This window comes from Kryptolebias marmoratus, linkage group LG13 (genome assembly GCF_001649575.2).
Source record: "Kryptolebias marmoratus isolate JLee-2015 linkage group LG13, ASM164957v2, whole genome shotgun sequence".
Classification (NCBI taxonomy): Eukaryota; Metazoa; Chordata; class Actinopteri; order Cyprinodontiformes; family Rivulidae; genus Kryptolebias; species Kryptolebias marmoratus.
In genome coordinates, this window is record NC_051442.1 from 22,941,864 (window position 1) to 22,960,467 (window position 18,604).

At 38.6% G+C, this 18,604-nt stretch overlaps 1 protein-coding gene across 2 annotated transcripts in view; it reads right to left on the minus strand.

Annotated features, from left to right (window-relative positions):
- sim2 (SIM bHLH transcription factor 2) overlaps window positions 1-15,614 on the minus strand; it is a 32,776-nt gene extending 17,162 nt beyond the window's left edge. Inside the window, exons 1-6 of one of the 2 annotated variants that reach the window (XM_025010318.2) lie at window positions 15,514-15,614; window positions 15,251-15,425; window positions 5,170-5,252; window positions 4,736-4,825; window positions 4,338-4,443; window positions 210-295 (exon numbers count right to left, since the gene is read on the minus strand). In XM_025010318.2, the coding sequence (XP_024866086.1) occupies window positions 210-295; window positions 4,338-4,443; window positions 4,736-4,825; window positions 5,170-5,252; window positions 15,251-15,425 (540 nt within the window). In that variant the 5' untranslated portion in view covers window positions 15,514-15,614. Of the gene's footprint in view, window positions 1-209; window positions 296-4,337; window positions 4,444-4,735; window positions 4,826-5,169; window positions 5,253-9,831; window positions 9,894-15,250; window positions 15,426-15,513 lie in introns of those variants that run through there. The other variant, XM_025010317.2, reaches the window with a different exon arrangement.
- Window positions 15,615-18,604: the final 2,990 nt, after the last annotated feature.

Genomic DNA, 18,604 nt, shown 5'->3' on the forward strand with positions numbered 1-18,604 from the left:
ATCATCAAAATTAAATGAAATAAACATTTGAAATATATGAGTTTGTATGTAATGTATGAATATAATATACAAGTTTCACTTTTTAAATGGAATTACTGAAATCAATCTACTTTTTCATGATATTCTAATTTTATGACCAGCACCTGTACACTCTGAAATCTCATTTGTGTGAGACACATAGGTTACAGAAAATGAAAACATCTACATACCTTGTAGCCTCCACATGTCAATCCAGCATTTCGTTTAGCAAGAATACACTTCATCCTCAGGAAAAAGGAACGCTCAATTTCATATTCTGTTAAGAGACAAGAATTTTAAAAGGTATCAATCATGTAATATATATATATATATTTTGCAATCCAACACAAGTGTTAATTTTTATTTTAGTACCAAGACCCACATTTATTAGTAAACAGTAGTGTACAATGTAGAACATGAGTGTTCCACTAATTTTACCAAAAAAAGCTGTCAAAATATCTTTCAACTGAATACATTCGGGCAAAAAGCACACACTTAAGTTCATATTCTAACTATCCAAATACAAAAACAGGTCCAACATAGCTACATAGATAAAGATGCAAATAAATTTGTTTGTACTCATAAATTAAAAACACACACACAATAGACACTTAAATAACTTGAAATTGACAAAAGTAATTTTAAGAAAAAAAGATCTATGAGCTGCTGCTGATCCCAGCTCACATGCAGTACTGAAGGCTGAACTAAACCATTAGTCTTTGCTGGGCCGTTGAAGTCTCCTGGTGAGGTTCCCTTTCAGACATCAGAATCTGCCTGCTTCACCCCTACAACACTCACCTGAATCCTCGCCTACCTGCAAAACTAAAAAAAGAGACAACTACAAAGATCTGAAAATTTACTGAAAACTTATTCCTAGCACTTAGTTCTCATAGGATAACTGTTGGTATTCACAAGACCATTTTCAATGGCTTAAATTTATAACAGCTAGCCACTATTCAATGGGGCAGCAGTGGCTCAGGAGGTAAGGGTTTGTCCTGTAACCAGAGGGTTGCCGGTTTGAGCCCCTGCTCCATCAGTCTCAGCTGTTGTGTCCTTGGACAAGACACTTCACCTGCCTTGCCTACTAGTGGTAGTCAGAGGGCTCGGTGGTGCTGGTGTGATGGCAGCCTCACTTCTGTCAGCCTGCCTCAGGGAAGGGTGGCTACAATGTAGCGTACCACCATCAGTGTATGAAAAGGTGAATGATTATAGTGTGAAGCGCTTTGGAGTCCTTGGACTAGATAAAGAGCTATACAAGTGCAAGCCATTTACCATTTTTACTTATGCCTGGATCAGTTTGGGAATCTGCTAATGAGCCTCCACCAGAAAATAACCAACTTCCAGCCTTCAGTTCAAGCGCCAGTCTCTACGTCCTCCCCATCACTGAAACCACCCTCATCCTCTCTTGAAATTGCAGTAGCTTCATCAGAACCATATGAGGGTGAGTCAGATTGGTGTGGGGGTTCTTGCTATAACGTTTGCTAATATTTAATTGCTTATCTCAAGCTTCTGCACATGACAGTGCTAAGGCTCCTCAAGAGGCAGAACCTTACATTGGATAGAAGCTTATTTAAACACTCAATAAATTGAGTTATTATCATTTGGTACGTTTGTTTCAAAATTCAAAAAGGTTTTTGACCACCCATTATGAGAAGACGAAACAGCACAGCAACTTCAAAATTTAAGACTGCCTAGACTGCCAATTTTTCTGTTGACTTCCTGGTTCTCACAGTTGAGACAGTGAACAAGAAAGCCTTAAAGTGGGTTTGTTAATTTCCTGTCCAAAGCAGTTAAAAGGGAATGCCCACCAGTAGTTCCAGGGATACTGGTGGGTCAGTCAGTATATTCCTCTGTTCCTCCCTCTTTTGTTTCCCACTAATCTGTGTGTCAACCAGTCCTCTTTCCCTCTTCAAACCTTTATAGATTCAGGAGCTGATTCACGATAAACTGGTGAAACGGTTAAACATTCCAGTGACCCCATTACTTTAACCATTAAATGTCTCAGCTCTGACCAGACAAATCCAAGCCACAATAGCCAGGGTGCTAAGACAGATGCAATGGAGACCAAAGCTGTGGCAGATTGACTGACATCTATGACACATAAGCAATTGCAGCACTTTTTGGGGTTTGCCAGTTTCTATTATATATTCATAAAGAAATATAGTCAAACTGTATCTCTCTTAACCATCTCCTTGAACCAAACTATCTCACAACCTTTTATTTGGTCCCCCAAGTCAGAAGAGTCCTTCCAGAAGCTTAAAGAACTCTTCACTTCAGCTCTGGTCCTCGTTCATCCAGATCTGCAGAAGCAATTTGAAGCATTTTGTTGTGGAGGTATATGCTACAGATGCAGATGTGGAAGCTATCTTTTTTCAACAAATCAAACTTAATGGAAAACTTCACCTCTGTGTACTCTTCTTCAGGCGCCTTTCTCCTGCTGAACATAACTATGATGTCAGAAATTGAGAACTACTCTCCAGTAAGATGGCCTTTGAAGAATGGTGACACTGGTTGAAGGAATCCAGACTGCCTTTTTGGACTGACCACAAAAACATTGTTTATCTCTAGTCAGACAAATGCTTAAACTTGAGGCAAGCCTAATTGTCATTGCTTTTTGCCCGTATTTTATTCATAATAACTTACCGACTGGGTCCTGTAACGTTAAACCAGATGCCCTCTCTTGCCACTTTTCTTTCATTGAGACTCCCAAGACTTTGGAGAACATGCTGTGCAAAACTCTGAGTCAGTTGTATACGTCCTTTTGGTGACCCCCCATAGTTCACAATGTCAAGGATTATGTTTCAGCTTTTGCCACCTGTGCACAGAGTGCACACAGTAAATCTAGTAAACAACTCCCTGCTAACCTTAAGCCATTGCCTATTCTCAACCATCCCTGGTCATACATATCCCTGGATTTTATCACTGATCTGCCCCTCTCAGAGGAAAACAATATAGTACCCACCATCATGGACCTATTTTCAAAAGAAGTTCATTGCCTCCCACTCAAGAAGCTTCCCTCTGCCATGGAGACTGTCCAGTTTCTTATGAATCATGTGTTCAGGCTTCAAAGAATACCATTAGACATTGTATCAGGTCAAGGACCTCAGTTCATATCTCAAATGTAGAAGATCACACCATCAGTCACTGTTTGGGCTAAAGTAGACCTAATGGAAGACAACAGAGGACGACACCATGCTAAAAGCAAATCATAAAAAAGCACAACTGGAATTTGCCAAAATGCATACTGGCAAGCCACAACCCTTCTGGGATGATATCCTTTGGACAGATGAGACAAAACTGGAGCTTTTTGGCAACAAATCATATCAGCATTCTGTTTGCTAAGAAAAAAAAAGAAACATACAAAGAAAAGACCACTGTGCCTGCTGGTAAACATGGATGAGGCCCAGGTTTGTTCTGCGGCTGCTTTGCTACATCTGACACAGGGACTTGAATTTTTTCAGGGCACAATGAAATCTCAAGACTATCAAGACATTCTGGAGCAAAATGTACTGCTCAGTATCAGAAAGTTGGTCTCAGTCACAGGTCATGGATCCTCCAACAGGATAATTTACCTGAAACACGCAGCTAAAAACACCCAAGACTGGATTAGAACAAAACACTGGACTATTCTGAAGTGGCCTTCTGAGCCCTGATCTAAATCCTGTTGAACATCTGTGGAAGGAGGTGAAACATCTGGAGAAGGAACCCTTCATACCTTAAACAGATGGAGCATTTTGTTTATGAGGAGAGGACCAAAATACCTGTGGACAGGTGACAAGTCTCAGAGAAAGGTTCAGAAATCCCTTTGTTGCAGTGATTGCATCAAAGGGTTGTGCAACAAAATATTAAGTTAGAGTAACATAATTTTTGTCAAGGCCAGTTTCATAATTTGTTATTTAAAATAATTCAGTTAATTTCAGTGAGCTTTGCATTTTTTTTAATCAAAAGTATACAAACAAATATATAAGCGTATGTTAAGTGTTAACACTAAGAATTTTACTAAAACAACTATAAATGTTTTAAAATGTTAGATAAAAAAGTCATTATTGTTGACTGTTGAAAAGCTGTGTGTCTGTAACACATATGGGGCCTGCTATGTCTTTCAAAAAAGTGCTCAGAAAATGTAACAAAAAGAGTCCTCATAATTATGTTAATTTTGGATAACAATATGGCATATTCAGCATTAGTCTAAGCTGTTGTGTTCTTATATATTCATAATGTCACATCAGGAATTATTGTATTGTACCATGTTACAAGCACACTTACAATAAATAAATAATGAAATATAGTTCAGTTGAGACAGTGAAGCTTTTGTGTACCTGGAGAAAAAAAGAGTGGTGGCTGGGTAAGACTGAGCACTGCTGTCATCTCCTCATGGTCTGATGGATGAATGTACTCAAATATACTGTTTCCTGTTAGCTCCACCTGCAATACACACAAAATTCCAGCAGGTGCTGATTTATGTTTTTAAGATGTGTAGTCATGAACTTCACCCCTCACCAACCAAAGAATTAAAATAAACAAAAAATTATCACAGATACAGTACGTCAAAACAAAATCAGTTTCTGCTTCTCTGTGCCGTAGTCTCAGTTTCCTACAACTTATAATTTTACCTGTCCTTTTGCTTTTAACTTGTTGGTTTAAATGAAATAAACTGACATTTTTGGGATTCTGTGTCATATGACAAAGCCATATGACAGGTGAGGGAGGGGCCTACCTGGGACAAGCCAAGGTGGACCGATGCTGTTTCTGAGATGTACATGATTTTGCCATCAGACGCAACAACAAACACAAAGCCATCGAGAGTCTGAGGGAATGAAAGTGAGACAGGTGTTGTTAAACACATCAGTAAGTTTCCCCATTTTTACTTTTTAAATTTTTTGAATGATAAAATTAAGTGATACTTATTTTATTTTGAAATAAAATTTCGGAAATAGGCTAACGTATTTGTATTGTCAAAACAGAGCACAGCAAACACTAGCAAAAAATATTTGTAAAGTAATTTGGTACAAAGCATTATTCACTTTTAACACATTAAAGAAAGTATTTTTTCCCACAGTATAACTTCAATAAGGGAGAGTGAGAGGAAAAGCTGGAGCATTTTCAATTTTAAGTTAAATTTTTTGATAATGTTTACTGCAGTGTACTGACTTGTAAAAGGTGAGAGCCCAGCTCTTTGGCCATGTTGTCCAGAGGACTGAACTTGTCTGAATGACCCCATCCATCACCCAGACCTACAGAGACACAAGCACAAAAGGACAGATAAATTGATTGCCTAAAAACACACAATAAAAAAATATTCCTCCTTCTTCATCACTTATTCAAGACATAATAATCAATCAATTGAAAAATGACCCCTCAGTAATGTAATCTAAAAGTACAATAATTTGTATACGTGGTTACATATTACAATTATACTGTTGGTCTGAGAGCTGGCTGATCTCTCTCCATGTTGCCTTGATCTTAGGAGCTGTTTACACAATGTTGTTTTTGAGTAAAATAGTAGATTTTCTGCTGCTAGTTAGCCATTTATATACATGACAACAGCGCTCATTTCCTCTGAAACCGAAGTTTTCTGAACCTAGGTCTCAGAGTGGAGATTTTCGGGAGACCCCCCACAGTGGTGTGAAATTGCACATGTACACCACAGATGGTTGCAGTCAATAGGTGTTCTGCCCATGCACGAGTAGATCAACAACAGTAACAATAACAGATAACAGAATTTCTTTGTGGTACTCACCCTTTTCCACATGTAGCAGCAACCCAACCTCACTGTAAGTCCAAACAAACGTCGATGTATTCACCATTTTGGATCTAAGTCTTTACGTGTTCCAAGCTGCATCTCATTGAAAGCTTGGCATCAGTGTTGCCAGATATACAAAAATTACTGTTTTTATACTGTAAGATAGTTTTAGGGTCAAGTCCCCTTTCTGTGTACATATTCGCCAATCACAACACAAAACTAATCTTACAACCTCCGCTCTCCGAGAAAGCTCACCTCACTCAGCACATATGAAAGTTTGGGTCAAAATTCAATAATTTTAAAGCAACAGTACAAAAGTTTGTCATTTCCTAGCTGGCAACCCTGCCTGGCATGGAAACTACAGCAGATTCAATGAGAACAGCAATATCCATGTAAACACGTTTTTTACTTGTTGATTCCCTACAATAAACATTGAAAAACCATTTGTAGAGGTCGTTCTCATGTAAACAGGGGCTTAGTTTCCAGCCTCCTCCACTGTGGGGGACAATGCTCCTTTGAAGCTGTAGCCTTGATCTTACAACCAAACATTTTAAGAATCACTGTTGCCATGGTGCATTAGTCTCTGTGCTGCATTCAGATCTTCTAGCAGGCTTTCAGAAGGTACTTTATCACTTAGCCTTGGTAATGGATGCAGGTTCAGCCTCAGGTCAGCTGCCCTTACATTCAGTTCATCAAGGCTTTTCAGTGGAGCATAGTACCCATACTCGGATGGTGGGGATGATGATAAAGTATATCCCCCTACTTGCCATAACATCTTTGTTGTACCTCATCAATATTTAGGTGTGACAGCAGACTTCTCTGGCAAATGTTGGAAAACTGAGCCCAAAGCTGTTGCTGAGTCAATCTGAATGTTGAGTTAACTCAACAAACTCAACTTCATATTTGAGGTTTCTAAAGCTCCAACATATTTGAGGATCTAGAGACTGCCAGATAATGCTTCACACCCAAGAAGCAAAATCAAGGAGAATAAACAGAGTATTCTCCACCACATCGTCCAGAGTGTACTCTCAGTGCCAGGGGAAGACTGAGGGTTAGAGTAGATCTAACCAAAGCTGAGATTGAGCAATACGGGAAAAGCAAATGGGAAAATGGGAAATGGACTGTACTTATATAGCACCTCTCTAGCGAGCCAGAACTCTACAACACAATTTGCCGTCATTTACCCATCCACACAGTAATTTACTACAACTCTACAAAGCTAATCTGAATAAATCATTCTGTGGAGACTAGTCAGTGCTTTAGGTTGCATTCATACACTAATGGGGCACATCAGAGGCAATGAGGGGTTCAGTGTCTTGCCCAGGGACACTTTGAGTTTGCTGACAGGAATCAAGCCAGACTGAGCCACAGTCACGCCCCATCAATCAAAAGAGGCAACAATCAATGATAATGCCCCATGGCAATAGGATCTAAGATCTGAACACAACAATCTCTCAGAACAAGGACCAGTATTCATCACAGTAGAAGACATCCAAGACAGAGTCTCAGGTATGAAGAGTGCACCAGGGCCTGACATGATCCACACCTACTGGCTAAAGAAACTGACCGATCTAGATAAATGCTTAGATCTAGATAAATGCTTAGCCACACAAATGAAGCAACTGCTAATAGAAGGGACCCACCCAGATTGGTTGACCCAAGGCTGGACAGTATTGATCATGAAAGACCCCAGGAAGGGACAATTCGTCCTACTACTGGACATTCACTTGCCTTTGTACAACATGGAAGCTTCTGTCAGGCATCATAGTGGCTAAGATGAATAGGCACACGGGTCAGTACCTGAGAGAGGCTCAGAAGAGAATTAGCACCAACACCAGGGGAGCTAAGCACCAGCTAATGGTCGACAGAACCGTAGCTTAAGACTGTAGGACTAGACATACAAACCTGTGCACGGCCTGGATTGACTACAGAAAAGCCTATGACTCAATGCCAAACACATAGACACTGGAGTGCTTGAAACTGTATAACATCAACAGGACACTAATGCTCCTTTTTCACCGGCTCTAAAGGTCCCAGCTCCACTCTACTCAGCTTGCTTTGCGCGCGTTTCAAACGGCATTTTTTTCAAGGCTCGCCCGGCTTTTTTGGTCCCTACTTTGGAGCACGGCCAGCGGGCCGGCCCTGCTTTCATTGGTGACGCAAGCTTAGCTCCTTCTCACTCATTGGTTGTGGGTGTGGTCAGATTGAAGTGTAGGAAGAGTGAAGAAAACAATGATAGACAATTTTGGAACGATAGCGAAGTAATAGGACTATAAACAACAGCGTTAGCTTACCCTGCAACATTTATGCCATCTGTCCCCCAGCTGTAAGCGCTGTAAAGCCTGAAATCTCCGGCGGATAACAGCTGTCCTACTCTGTGCAACAATTGTGGCATCCAGAGCATTTCTTCCACTGCGCCTCTCGTCCTGAAGTCTCAGGAGAATCCCCATAAGTTTAAAAAACAGCAACAACACAGGGCCGAAGTTGCCCATAGCTCTTCCGTTGTCTCCACAAATGACGCCAAGTTTCGGTAGCACACCCCTATCTGCGTTACCCCCCTCCCCCCAGACTCCCCACCCCACCCCATAACACAAGAAGGCGTTCCTCTGCTACCAATCAAACTGGCTGGTGGAAACGCGATGCATTTTTTATAGAGCCAAGCCGGGCCGGGTAGAGCGGGGCTTCTGTAGTAGAGCCGGTGGAAAAGGGGCATAAGAGCCTTCATTGAGAACTCAATGGAAATGTGGATGACTACCCCAGAGCCCAATTCAAAGCCAATTGCACAAGTCAGTATCAATTGCAGAATATGCCAAAGTGATATTCTGTCATCTTCTGTATGGGCCTAAACCCCCTCAGCCAGATCATTGCAAAGACTGAGTATGGATACCGATTCTAAAGTGGAACAGTCATCAGTCACCTCCTCTACATGGATGACATCAAGCTGTATGCCAAAAATGAGTGAGACATTGACTCACTGATTCACCTCATCAGTATATACAGCAAGGACATTGGTATGTCATTCAGACTGAATAAATGTTGTTGAATGGTATCCGAGAGAGGCAATGGGATCACAACTGAAGGGGCTGAACTACCTGAGGAAAACACTGCAGATTTCCTGGAGAACTACAAATACTTTGAAAACCTGCAGACAAATGGGAACCATGATGAGGCAGTAATGAAGTCAGCCACAACCAAGTACCTATAAAGAGTAAGGAAGGTCCTGAAGAGCCAGCTGAATGGCAAGAACAAAGTCTAAACCATCAACACATATGCAGTGCCAGTCATCAGATACCCTGCTGGTATAATAGCCTGGCCAAAGATAGAAATAGAAGCCACTGACATCAAGACACAAAAGCTCCTGAAAATGCACAGAGGGTTTTACCCTATGTCCAGCACCCTGAGGCTGTATTCTAAGAGAAAGGAGGATGTCAGTGGATTAATTGTGAGGATCTGTTTTTTTTTTTTTGTCCCCGCCCTGCTGGTGGTTCCAACAACTCCCCCTCCTCAGCTGTAGCCAATTTACCTGATGAGCAGCACCTGCATTTAAGCCTCTGGCTGGATTCAGATCTTTGCTGGAGCATCGCACCTTATGCGTCAGAGTCTGCAGCCCCTAGGTTCTGACTCCATGCTCACTGTTAAGCTAACGATATTTGCTTTGTACCTTTTCCTCTCCTTAAGTCATGTTTTTGACTCTCTAGACTGCTTCTCTCTCTGGACCAATCCGATGCACTTACCTAGTGAACTTACCTGTTTCTGGACCTGTATATATATATATATATATATATATATATACACAAATGAACACACGCCTTCCTTTCATGGTGGAGGGCAATAAGTATTTTGAAACAATTCAGGGGTGGGATCTATAATACCAGAAAATTAAAACCCTAATTGAAATCACGACCCAAAACCCTCTGAATCCAAAATTGTCAGAACAGGAGGGGAAAGAGGCAAACCCAGTGTGCATAATTAAAGGACACTAGTTTATTAAAACAAAAAAATAAACGGAAAACAAAAGCTGACGTGGCAGCAGAATTAAACTAAATACAAAATGTGGAACACGAACAGACCTGGAGCAAAAACGAGGACAAGGCATGGATGATGTGGCATGAACTTCTGACAGGAAACTATGAACCAGCAGGAAATGGAGAATAGAATAGAGACTGTTTTTTTAAACACAGAGGGTAATTAGGATAAGTGGACACAGGTGAATGATAATCAGGGCTGACAGGTGGAGATGGGCGTGGCAGAAAACCGAGGATGACAACTGGGGATAAATGAACACATACACGAGGGACAAAGACAGAACTAAAACTCACAAAAACTAAGGAATAAAAAATAAACACCAACACAACCTAGAAAATAAAGCAGAAAGACAGATGACCCAAAATTCCAAATCCCAACAAAAATACTTAAAAATAAAAGTAAAATTAAAAAGAAAAGTAAATTAAAGTCACAAAATTATACTTTAAAGAAGCTTGAAAACCGAATATATTTACTGGACAAAGAAAGTGTGAGGGTCTAATTGTAAAAGCCCTTAACAGGAACCTTAAAATGATTAGTACGGTCAAGAGGTCTGATCTCAGGTTTAAGGCTTTAAAAATGTCCAATAAGATTTAGAAATCAATAGAATATCTAACAGGAAACCAGTGAAAGGACACATCTAATTTCACTTATGGAGATGTGGGTATGTGTGTGTGTGTGTGTATGGGAGGAAGGGGGGTGGGACCGGGATCTTAAATAAAAAGACTAAAGTGCACTCAGGTCTGTGAGATCAGATCTCTGAAACTGAACATCGCGAGTGTAAAACTGATTGTGCTAATAAAGTGTGGATAGAAAAAAAAAGGACATAGGTTCTTCAAACCCACAGACATTACAATAAAAGTAGAAAACAATCAAATAAAAACCTAAACCAGGACTACTTAACACACTAAGAAAATGAATTAGGCCAATATTCAGGCCTCCACCAAGGAGGTTATGCTTTTGGTAGTGTCTGTCTGTCTGTTAACAAGATTACTTAAAAACTAATGAATAGATTTTGATGAAATTTTGATGAAATGTTAGGGTTGTCACAAAAAATCAGTGATTAAAATTTGGTGGTGATCTGAATCCTACAATTTGTTAATGACCCTATGGCCTTAGGAGACGTTCGTATTCTCCAAGTGCTTCTAGTTATCCTAAATAAACCTTTTTACTTTATTTTATTGTTTTAATCTTGTTCTATGTTTGATGGTTGGCATAAAATGTGAAGATCTTTGGTCAACTACTGTTGTTTTAAATGTGCTATATAAATAAATTTGACATTGACATTCCCTTCTCAGCTCTGCAGCTCTGCTTCGAAAGATGATTTAAAAAAAATGTGTTTGCCCTTTTCATCACCCACCACCAAAAGGCAAAGACGGACGATAATGTTTTTGCTTGTGTGTGTCATTTGTTTGATAGCAAAATATGTCATGACAACTAGACAGATTTTTATTAAACTCTCATTAGGTAATGATAAGATGTACACTACAACTGATTAACCTTTGGAGTCAACACAATTCAAGATGGCTGCCACAACGAACTGACTATAAAAAAACATAAAGATGCTTATAAGACCATTAATCTTACAGATATGGACCTAAAATTTGATGTGGTAGTAGCTAAGATTCATTCACAAAACATACTCTGAGAGTGGCATCTCATGACATCGCATGAGATGCACATAATGTTGTTTTTAAGATCCGACCAAAAAGGCTACAACTCTGTCACTTCTCAACATAAGATGATCTTTGTCTAAAACTAGTGTGAGATATGGTGGCTGAAATGCATTCCTTTAAACCTCCCGTGGCCTTCGAGTCAAATAGGCCCAAAGCTACAAGGGCTTCTCTTCCTCTTAAAAATGTATAATGTTTATCTATTAATTTTTTTTTTCTCTCTTTTTTCTGCAGTGCAGTTTAGGTAATTTAGTGTAATTTCAAATCAGATCTGCCATGATCTTATGAGCTGAATAAATAAATGAAATAAACAAAAAAAGACTGATTCTTTCAGAAAGGACAACAATGTTTAGAAAGAGTGTGCTGAATATTAATATGTGCAAGTCATAAACTCATTAGGGCTTAAACAGAACTCAAACCAGGTGTGAACAAGTATAAAGAAACATTCTGTAAAAGCAGCTGGTGTGTGTTTTGAAAAACAAAGAGAAAATTTTCTAGGAGAACACGGTTCACACGTTTTTAATGTATAAAAGACTTAAATCCATTAACCAAAATTAAAACACTTGCGTATCTGACTACAGTTCTCATGTTTCACAGCATCATCATGAACTTCATGTCTCTTTTCTTTTGTCCCAGTTTCCTTTAGAACTGAGTAAACTGGATTTGACTGGAACACTGGTGTAAACTAACGTGTTTGATACTTTTGTTTTTATCCTAATGTTAGTGAAAGAAATAAGCTGAAAATAAAGCTAATTTATTTTTGTGTTAGTGCCACAGAAACCAAGATGTTCCAAAGACGTTTCAGTTGGATCTCATGGGTTAAATGCTCTTTGATTGATACAATCACTAAAACCTGATCAGATCAAAGATTCAGATCAAATGGGCCACATTCTGGTTGATGATTTAGAAAATCTTTAAATTTGCACAGTGCTAAATCCAATTATTGTTTACTAATTATCATATGTGTCTTCACTTATTGACCTCCACTAAGGAGGTACATGTTTTCAGTTTGTTTGTTTGTCTGTGCACAAGATTTCTCAAACAGTAATGAACAGATTTTGATGAAATTTTCAGGCTGTCACAAAGAACAAATGATTAAAGTTTGGCGATGATCGGGATCACGATCCAGCTCCTACAATTTTTTAATGACCCTATGGCCTAGGCGGAGGTTTGTGCTCTGAGTTCCTCAGCATCCAGTGATGACATCAGTGGTTGATGATTACATCACATGATAATGATGTCATCATTGATCAGTCCCATAATGACATCACAGTAATGGGTCTTGGCGGTTTGCACTTTCAGGGTGCTTCTAGTTAGGTTTTGGAAGTGTGAGGCATCGAACAGTTGCCTCCTGAGCAATGACACAGCGTTCAGGTAAAACAGGTTGATGTAGAAAATCTCAGTAATTTCAGCAGAAAACTTAATGATTTGAACTTCTTTAAAATCAAAGTTTAACCTGCTTTACCAAATTTAACACCAGAGTAAATTCATTCATAGAACAAAAAGTTAAATAATTAATTAATTGAATTAAGTCTAATCAGCTGTGAAGGCACATGCAGTAATTATTTTCTGATAATTTCAGTGGTTTATGAGATATTTTGCTAACAGACAGACAACCAACACACACAGACATGGACAAAAACATTATCACCCTTTTCCCTTTGGCAAAGGGCAGTTAACATAAAGAGAAAGTGTGTCCATGAACATTAGTGTGTGTGTTTTAGAAACATTAAAATAAATTGTCATAACATTTTAGACATGTTATAACATTTTATTTTATTTTATTGTTGTTGTTTTTAAAAAAAGGTCTAAAAATAAAACCATAAAAACCTTTAACTCATGTAATGAGTTCTAAAGGCTGCATTCTGGTTAATAATCTGCACCGACTTTAATCATATCCAGGTTCTTATTCACCCATTAATATATTATTTACTATTTTATTTTCACATTCAACACTTTTATATCCTCGCTCCCACACAGATAAGCCAATCGTTCATTTAAGCCCTGAACCTTTCTCCCACAGGCCAGTCTTACAGAATTCAACACGTTCAACATCATTCACTCTTTCATCAGAGGCCTGAGGCCTTCACAGTCTGACTTGTTATAAGATTAAAAAAAGAAACATTAGGATGTTTTCTTTGCATCAGGATTCATCTATTTTCTATCAAAATATTTATTCTTGTTTAAAATGGTGGCTCATTTTATCCTCCAGTTTCAGCTAAAATGGCTTGAAAAACAATAAAAGCTTCAATTTGAAATATTAATACATTAAGAGCTTTAAACGTAAAAAATAGAACATTTTGTTTTTGTATATAAGTAGTAGTAGCAGTAGTAGTAATGAGATTGACTTTGTAAAGCTGGGCTCGGTTTCCTGGTTTAATTCTCTAACTCTCTGCTCTGACAGAAAAACTCATCCAGGCTTCAGAATCACTTCATGTGGTTAAAGACGTGAAGCTTTTAATTCACCCGAATTTAGCCTTAATTTATTTTATTCTATTCTATTTTTTATTGTTTATTTTATTGAAATTTATTTTCTTTTGTGTCCCTTGGTGTGAGTGAGAGTGTGAATGGTTGTTTGTCTATATATGGCCCTGCGATGGACTTGCGACCTGTCGCCTCTCGCACAGTGACTGCTGGGGATAGGCACCAGCTCCCCGCGACCGGAATGGAGAAGCGGGTAAAGAAAATGGATGGATGGATTTTCTTTTGTTTTGGAGCTGGTTTAATTTGCCCATGGCAGGAATGGAGAATCCAGCCTAAAGAGTTTCTGCAGCAGAACACAAGACCCAGAACCAGAACCGCGCAGACTTCAACTGCGTCCGGACCACACGGAGCCAGGTCCAGCTGGTCCAGTCCGTATCTGATGATGTGGAACTAAAATCTAATATTTACTGATGCTGAACCCGGACAACAGGCCTAGAATGATACTTTCAAGCTGATTTTTATTCCAGTGATTAGACGGAGCCGAATCAACGCATTTAGACTGTTATTATTATTATTATTATTATTATTATTATTATTATTATTATTAGTAGTAGTAGTAGTAGTAGTAGTAGTAGTAGTAGTAGTAGTAGTAGTAGTAGTAGTAGTAGTAGTAGTAGTGGTAGTAGTACTATATATTAGTATTAGTTTTTATTACTACTATTAAAATAAAATGTATTCGAAAATTAAACAAACAGACATGAACTGTAAGAAAGGCATCCTAATTATGTCATATTTATCATCTTTTTAAATTACACAGACTGTTTAATTAATTGTATAGTTTTAGACCTATTATTATTATTATTATTGGCCTTATAAAATTCTTTTAAATTATTTTTCAGACTAGTTTGAACTGGTAACTGTCTTTATTCCTGTTTCTATTATTTTAAAGAAAAGTTGCTATCCTGAAATATAAAACTCTGAAAAACAGAAATCGAAAAACATGAAATTTAGAAAAAAAAAAACTTTTGAAAAATATTAAAATTACTTATGAGCTTCTACCATAGTTAAAACCATTTATTTAAAAAATAAAATAAAAAGTGAAGTCCTTCAGAAAGTCTCTGCTCCTACAGTCCTCAGTAAAAACAGTTTCTTTTTTTTGTTTTGGTTCTCCCTCAGAAAGAGACCAACACTGTGGTTCTGACACCGACCAGAACCTGCTGCTTCTAACACACTTACCCCATCAGTTCGACTGATCATTTATTTCTAGTTTATTATTTTACTGACTTCAGTGAATTAGTTGAGCTCTGGGACCGCTCTCAATTCGCAGAGCTCCTGAGTCTGGGCTGACCTCTGACGGAGCAGGACGCACCGTGAGGGAAGAGGCTCCGGATCCGCAGGTAGCTGCAGCTCAGCCGGATGATGGAGGCCTTATCCAGCTGGGAGGTGATGGCGGCCGGCAGAGGCAGCAGCTTGGACAGCTCGCTGAACTCTCCGTTCTCCTTCTCCCTGCGGCTCTTCGCGGCGTTCCTCGAGTTCTCCTTCATCTGCGGGAACACCACATGTCAAAACCAAGCAGAACACAGGGCGAGAGGTTCAGAGGAGAATATCAGGGTTCCACATCCTCCAACGAACCTCTTTCAGTTCCACGGGCAAACAGAATGAAGCTGCAGCAGATGTTTCACTCAGCTGTCAGGGTTCCATCTGTTCTCCTGCTCCCTGGTCAGAGTCCCGAGACCGTCTGAGACTGAGGACAGACCGGGACCGGCTGCACCGCCCTCTGTTTGTTCTGTGTGCGCGCGTGCGCGCGTGTGTTTCTGGACTATAACAATTTTCTAAGAACAGCCTTTAAGTCTCGGAACTTTTTAAGTTGCACAAATTCTGTTTAAAACTTTAAGGTGTTGGTGAGCAAAATAATAAAAGACAGGGGGTCTCTCTCTCACACACACACACACATAACAGATCAAATCTGTGGGAGACTCGGTGCATGTCATGTTCTTTTAATAAAAGAACAGCATACCATAAAACTCCACATAAATAAAATACCAAAAACACTAAAACAATGGGACAGGTACCTGGTGTCCGTGGGGGTCGGGTGTATCTTTGGACGTGAGGTGTTCATTTTTGATCAATCAGATTGAAGTTTAGGGCAGAATGACACCACAAAAGCTGCTGTCAGAGGAGGACTTCCTGACCTGACTGGATGAGCTGATGTCTGAATGTATTCATTCTGCAATAGATTCACTTATTCATTTCTGTAACCTTCTCTGGCTGCACATATCCAGTACAACAAAATTAGAGAAACAAAATCAACATCAATAGTTCTCATTTATCAGCTCTTCTTTATTCCTTACAGTTCAAATACAGCAGTTAGGATCTATAATATTGTTTCAACAATTAAGAAGCTTCTCCTGTGAAAATCCACCACCTTAACTGAGCTTCAGTAACAGAAACTCTGTGTCCACTTTCCTGATTCTGACGTCCAAACCCAGAATTTCCTTCAGTGATTTTAAAAGGAGATGCTGCCTCTAGAGCTGGATCAGTTCTGTTTTTTTAAATGGTGAGAATAATTGAGAATCACAAAAGAGATTTATTATTATTCATTATTGTTCAATAAAAGTCCTTCATGTGAACCAAAAACATCTGTCCAGAGGCAGTGAGAGAAATATATGCTTTACACTTTCCTAGCTCATAAATCAAAGTATGAGATAAAGAATAAACCGTTTTTGGATCAAACCTCTCATCACTGAACATAATTTTATAACTGACTCAGAAAATCTTTAATAAGCAGAAACCATCCGACAGTAGAGCAAAACTTATCATTTTAGATTAAATCTACAGTCAACAAGTTTTTATTTCTATCTGAAGTCTGATCAATACATTTCATTTTGTTTTATATTTGTTTGTTTTAGGCTTCCCAAGCTATTTTTGTAATCAAAATAGTTACTAATGGAAAGAAACTAAAGAGCTTAGCTCAGCTGTGCATACAGTCTCCTTAAAGAGCCCATGGGAGAACTGAGGTATCGGAGCGGTATTACCCCACATGTGCATGTTGTTAACTCAAAGTTAAGATACTCCAGTCCCACAGCAGGAGACTGTGGAGAATGGCAGGGCTAAGATAAGATGACCAGATCCAGACTGACAAACAGGTGATGTTAACCAACCAGACAATGTGGTGATGGATAAGATACAGAAGAAAGCAATGGTGATAGATGTAACATCATGAGAAGCTCAATAAATACCAAGTGTTTGTTGCGGCAATCGTGGTTATAGAGTTGTTGGATTAACATGGATAAAAACAAATATTTTTTTAATCTATGACTGACGCTACAAGAGTGTCACTTTTCTGCTTTTTTCACCCAGAAAACTTTTAATTTCACCTATCTGAAAAATATGTTGTTTTTCCTCTGAATCTTATTCATGTTTGTTGCTGCTGCAGATGAAATATTTGCTGTTTTCCAAAGTCACCACATAGTGATGCTGTCACTATGCTTTTATTGTTTTTACTCGTTTTCTTTTTCTTGTTCTTTGCACAAATGTGACCCTCAATTTTTCATGTCTTAACAGCAGAAGGACAATCCAAATTAACAAAAAAAATGTTTATGACTGTAGGAGAGGAGCTCTTCATTTCAATTCCTTTAAAGTACTTGAATGTCATTCAGACTCCATAAATGTAGTCAAATGGTATCCAAGAAATCATAACTGACACACACACACACACACATATATATATATATATACATACAAAACAAAAACAGTTTTGGATCCATTGTTTACTAACTTACAAAGCTAGAACGTCAACTGTTAAAAATTGTTATTTTACTGTGATTTATTAATAAATCAGACTATATCACTGGCAATGGCACCATCTAGTGATTAAATTCAGACATTTGAGCATGTAGAGATATTTAAAGACATCTGCACAAACACAGACAGACAGAAATATTCAGGCAGTCCATGGGAACCTCCTTTTTTTATTCTTCCTTCCGTTTCTGTCTTTCCTTGTCTATTTTTCCCTTTTCTTTTTTAGGCGGAGTATGTGAGCAGGTTTGCAGTTCTGGAAATCTCCAGCAGGTGTTGCTGTCACCTCAGCTTCAAGTGGTCACACCTGCAGACTATTACCTCACCAAGTACCTGTGTGTATTAGAACCCCAGCTGTTAAAGTCACTACACTGTAGAGATGTGAGTTACAGCACTTTTCAAGGATCCTGTTTTGGGACCAGAAAGACCTTGCATCAAAGCAGATCCATTGGAGCCAGTTTAGAGCTGTTAGACCCATTGTTACATACAGTGGTGTCTGCATGTATGTTTCTCCCCTTTAGACACTATTAAACATCAGGCACTAAGATTATGTACTGGAGCATTTAAAACCACATCAACAGCAGCAATAGAAGTAGAGATGGGAGAAATGCCGTTAGATTTAAGGAGAACTAAATTAGAAATAAATTATTGGTTAAATTTGCAAGGCAATAGCTTAGATCATCCAATTTTGAATCCATGTTGGGAAAAAGAAAAGAAAGAAATGAGGAGTTTTGGATGGATAATTGAAAAGAAAATAAAAGAATTTAAAATGAATAGTTTAGAAATTAGTCAAACAATACCAATATCAATTATACCGCCTTGGATTTTACCAGAAGCAATAGTAGATATGTCAATAATGGAAAAGAAACAAGATAAATCTTACATCATAGATAATTATTCAGTACAGTTATATTTAAACAGTTAT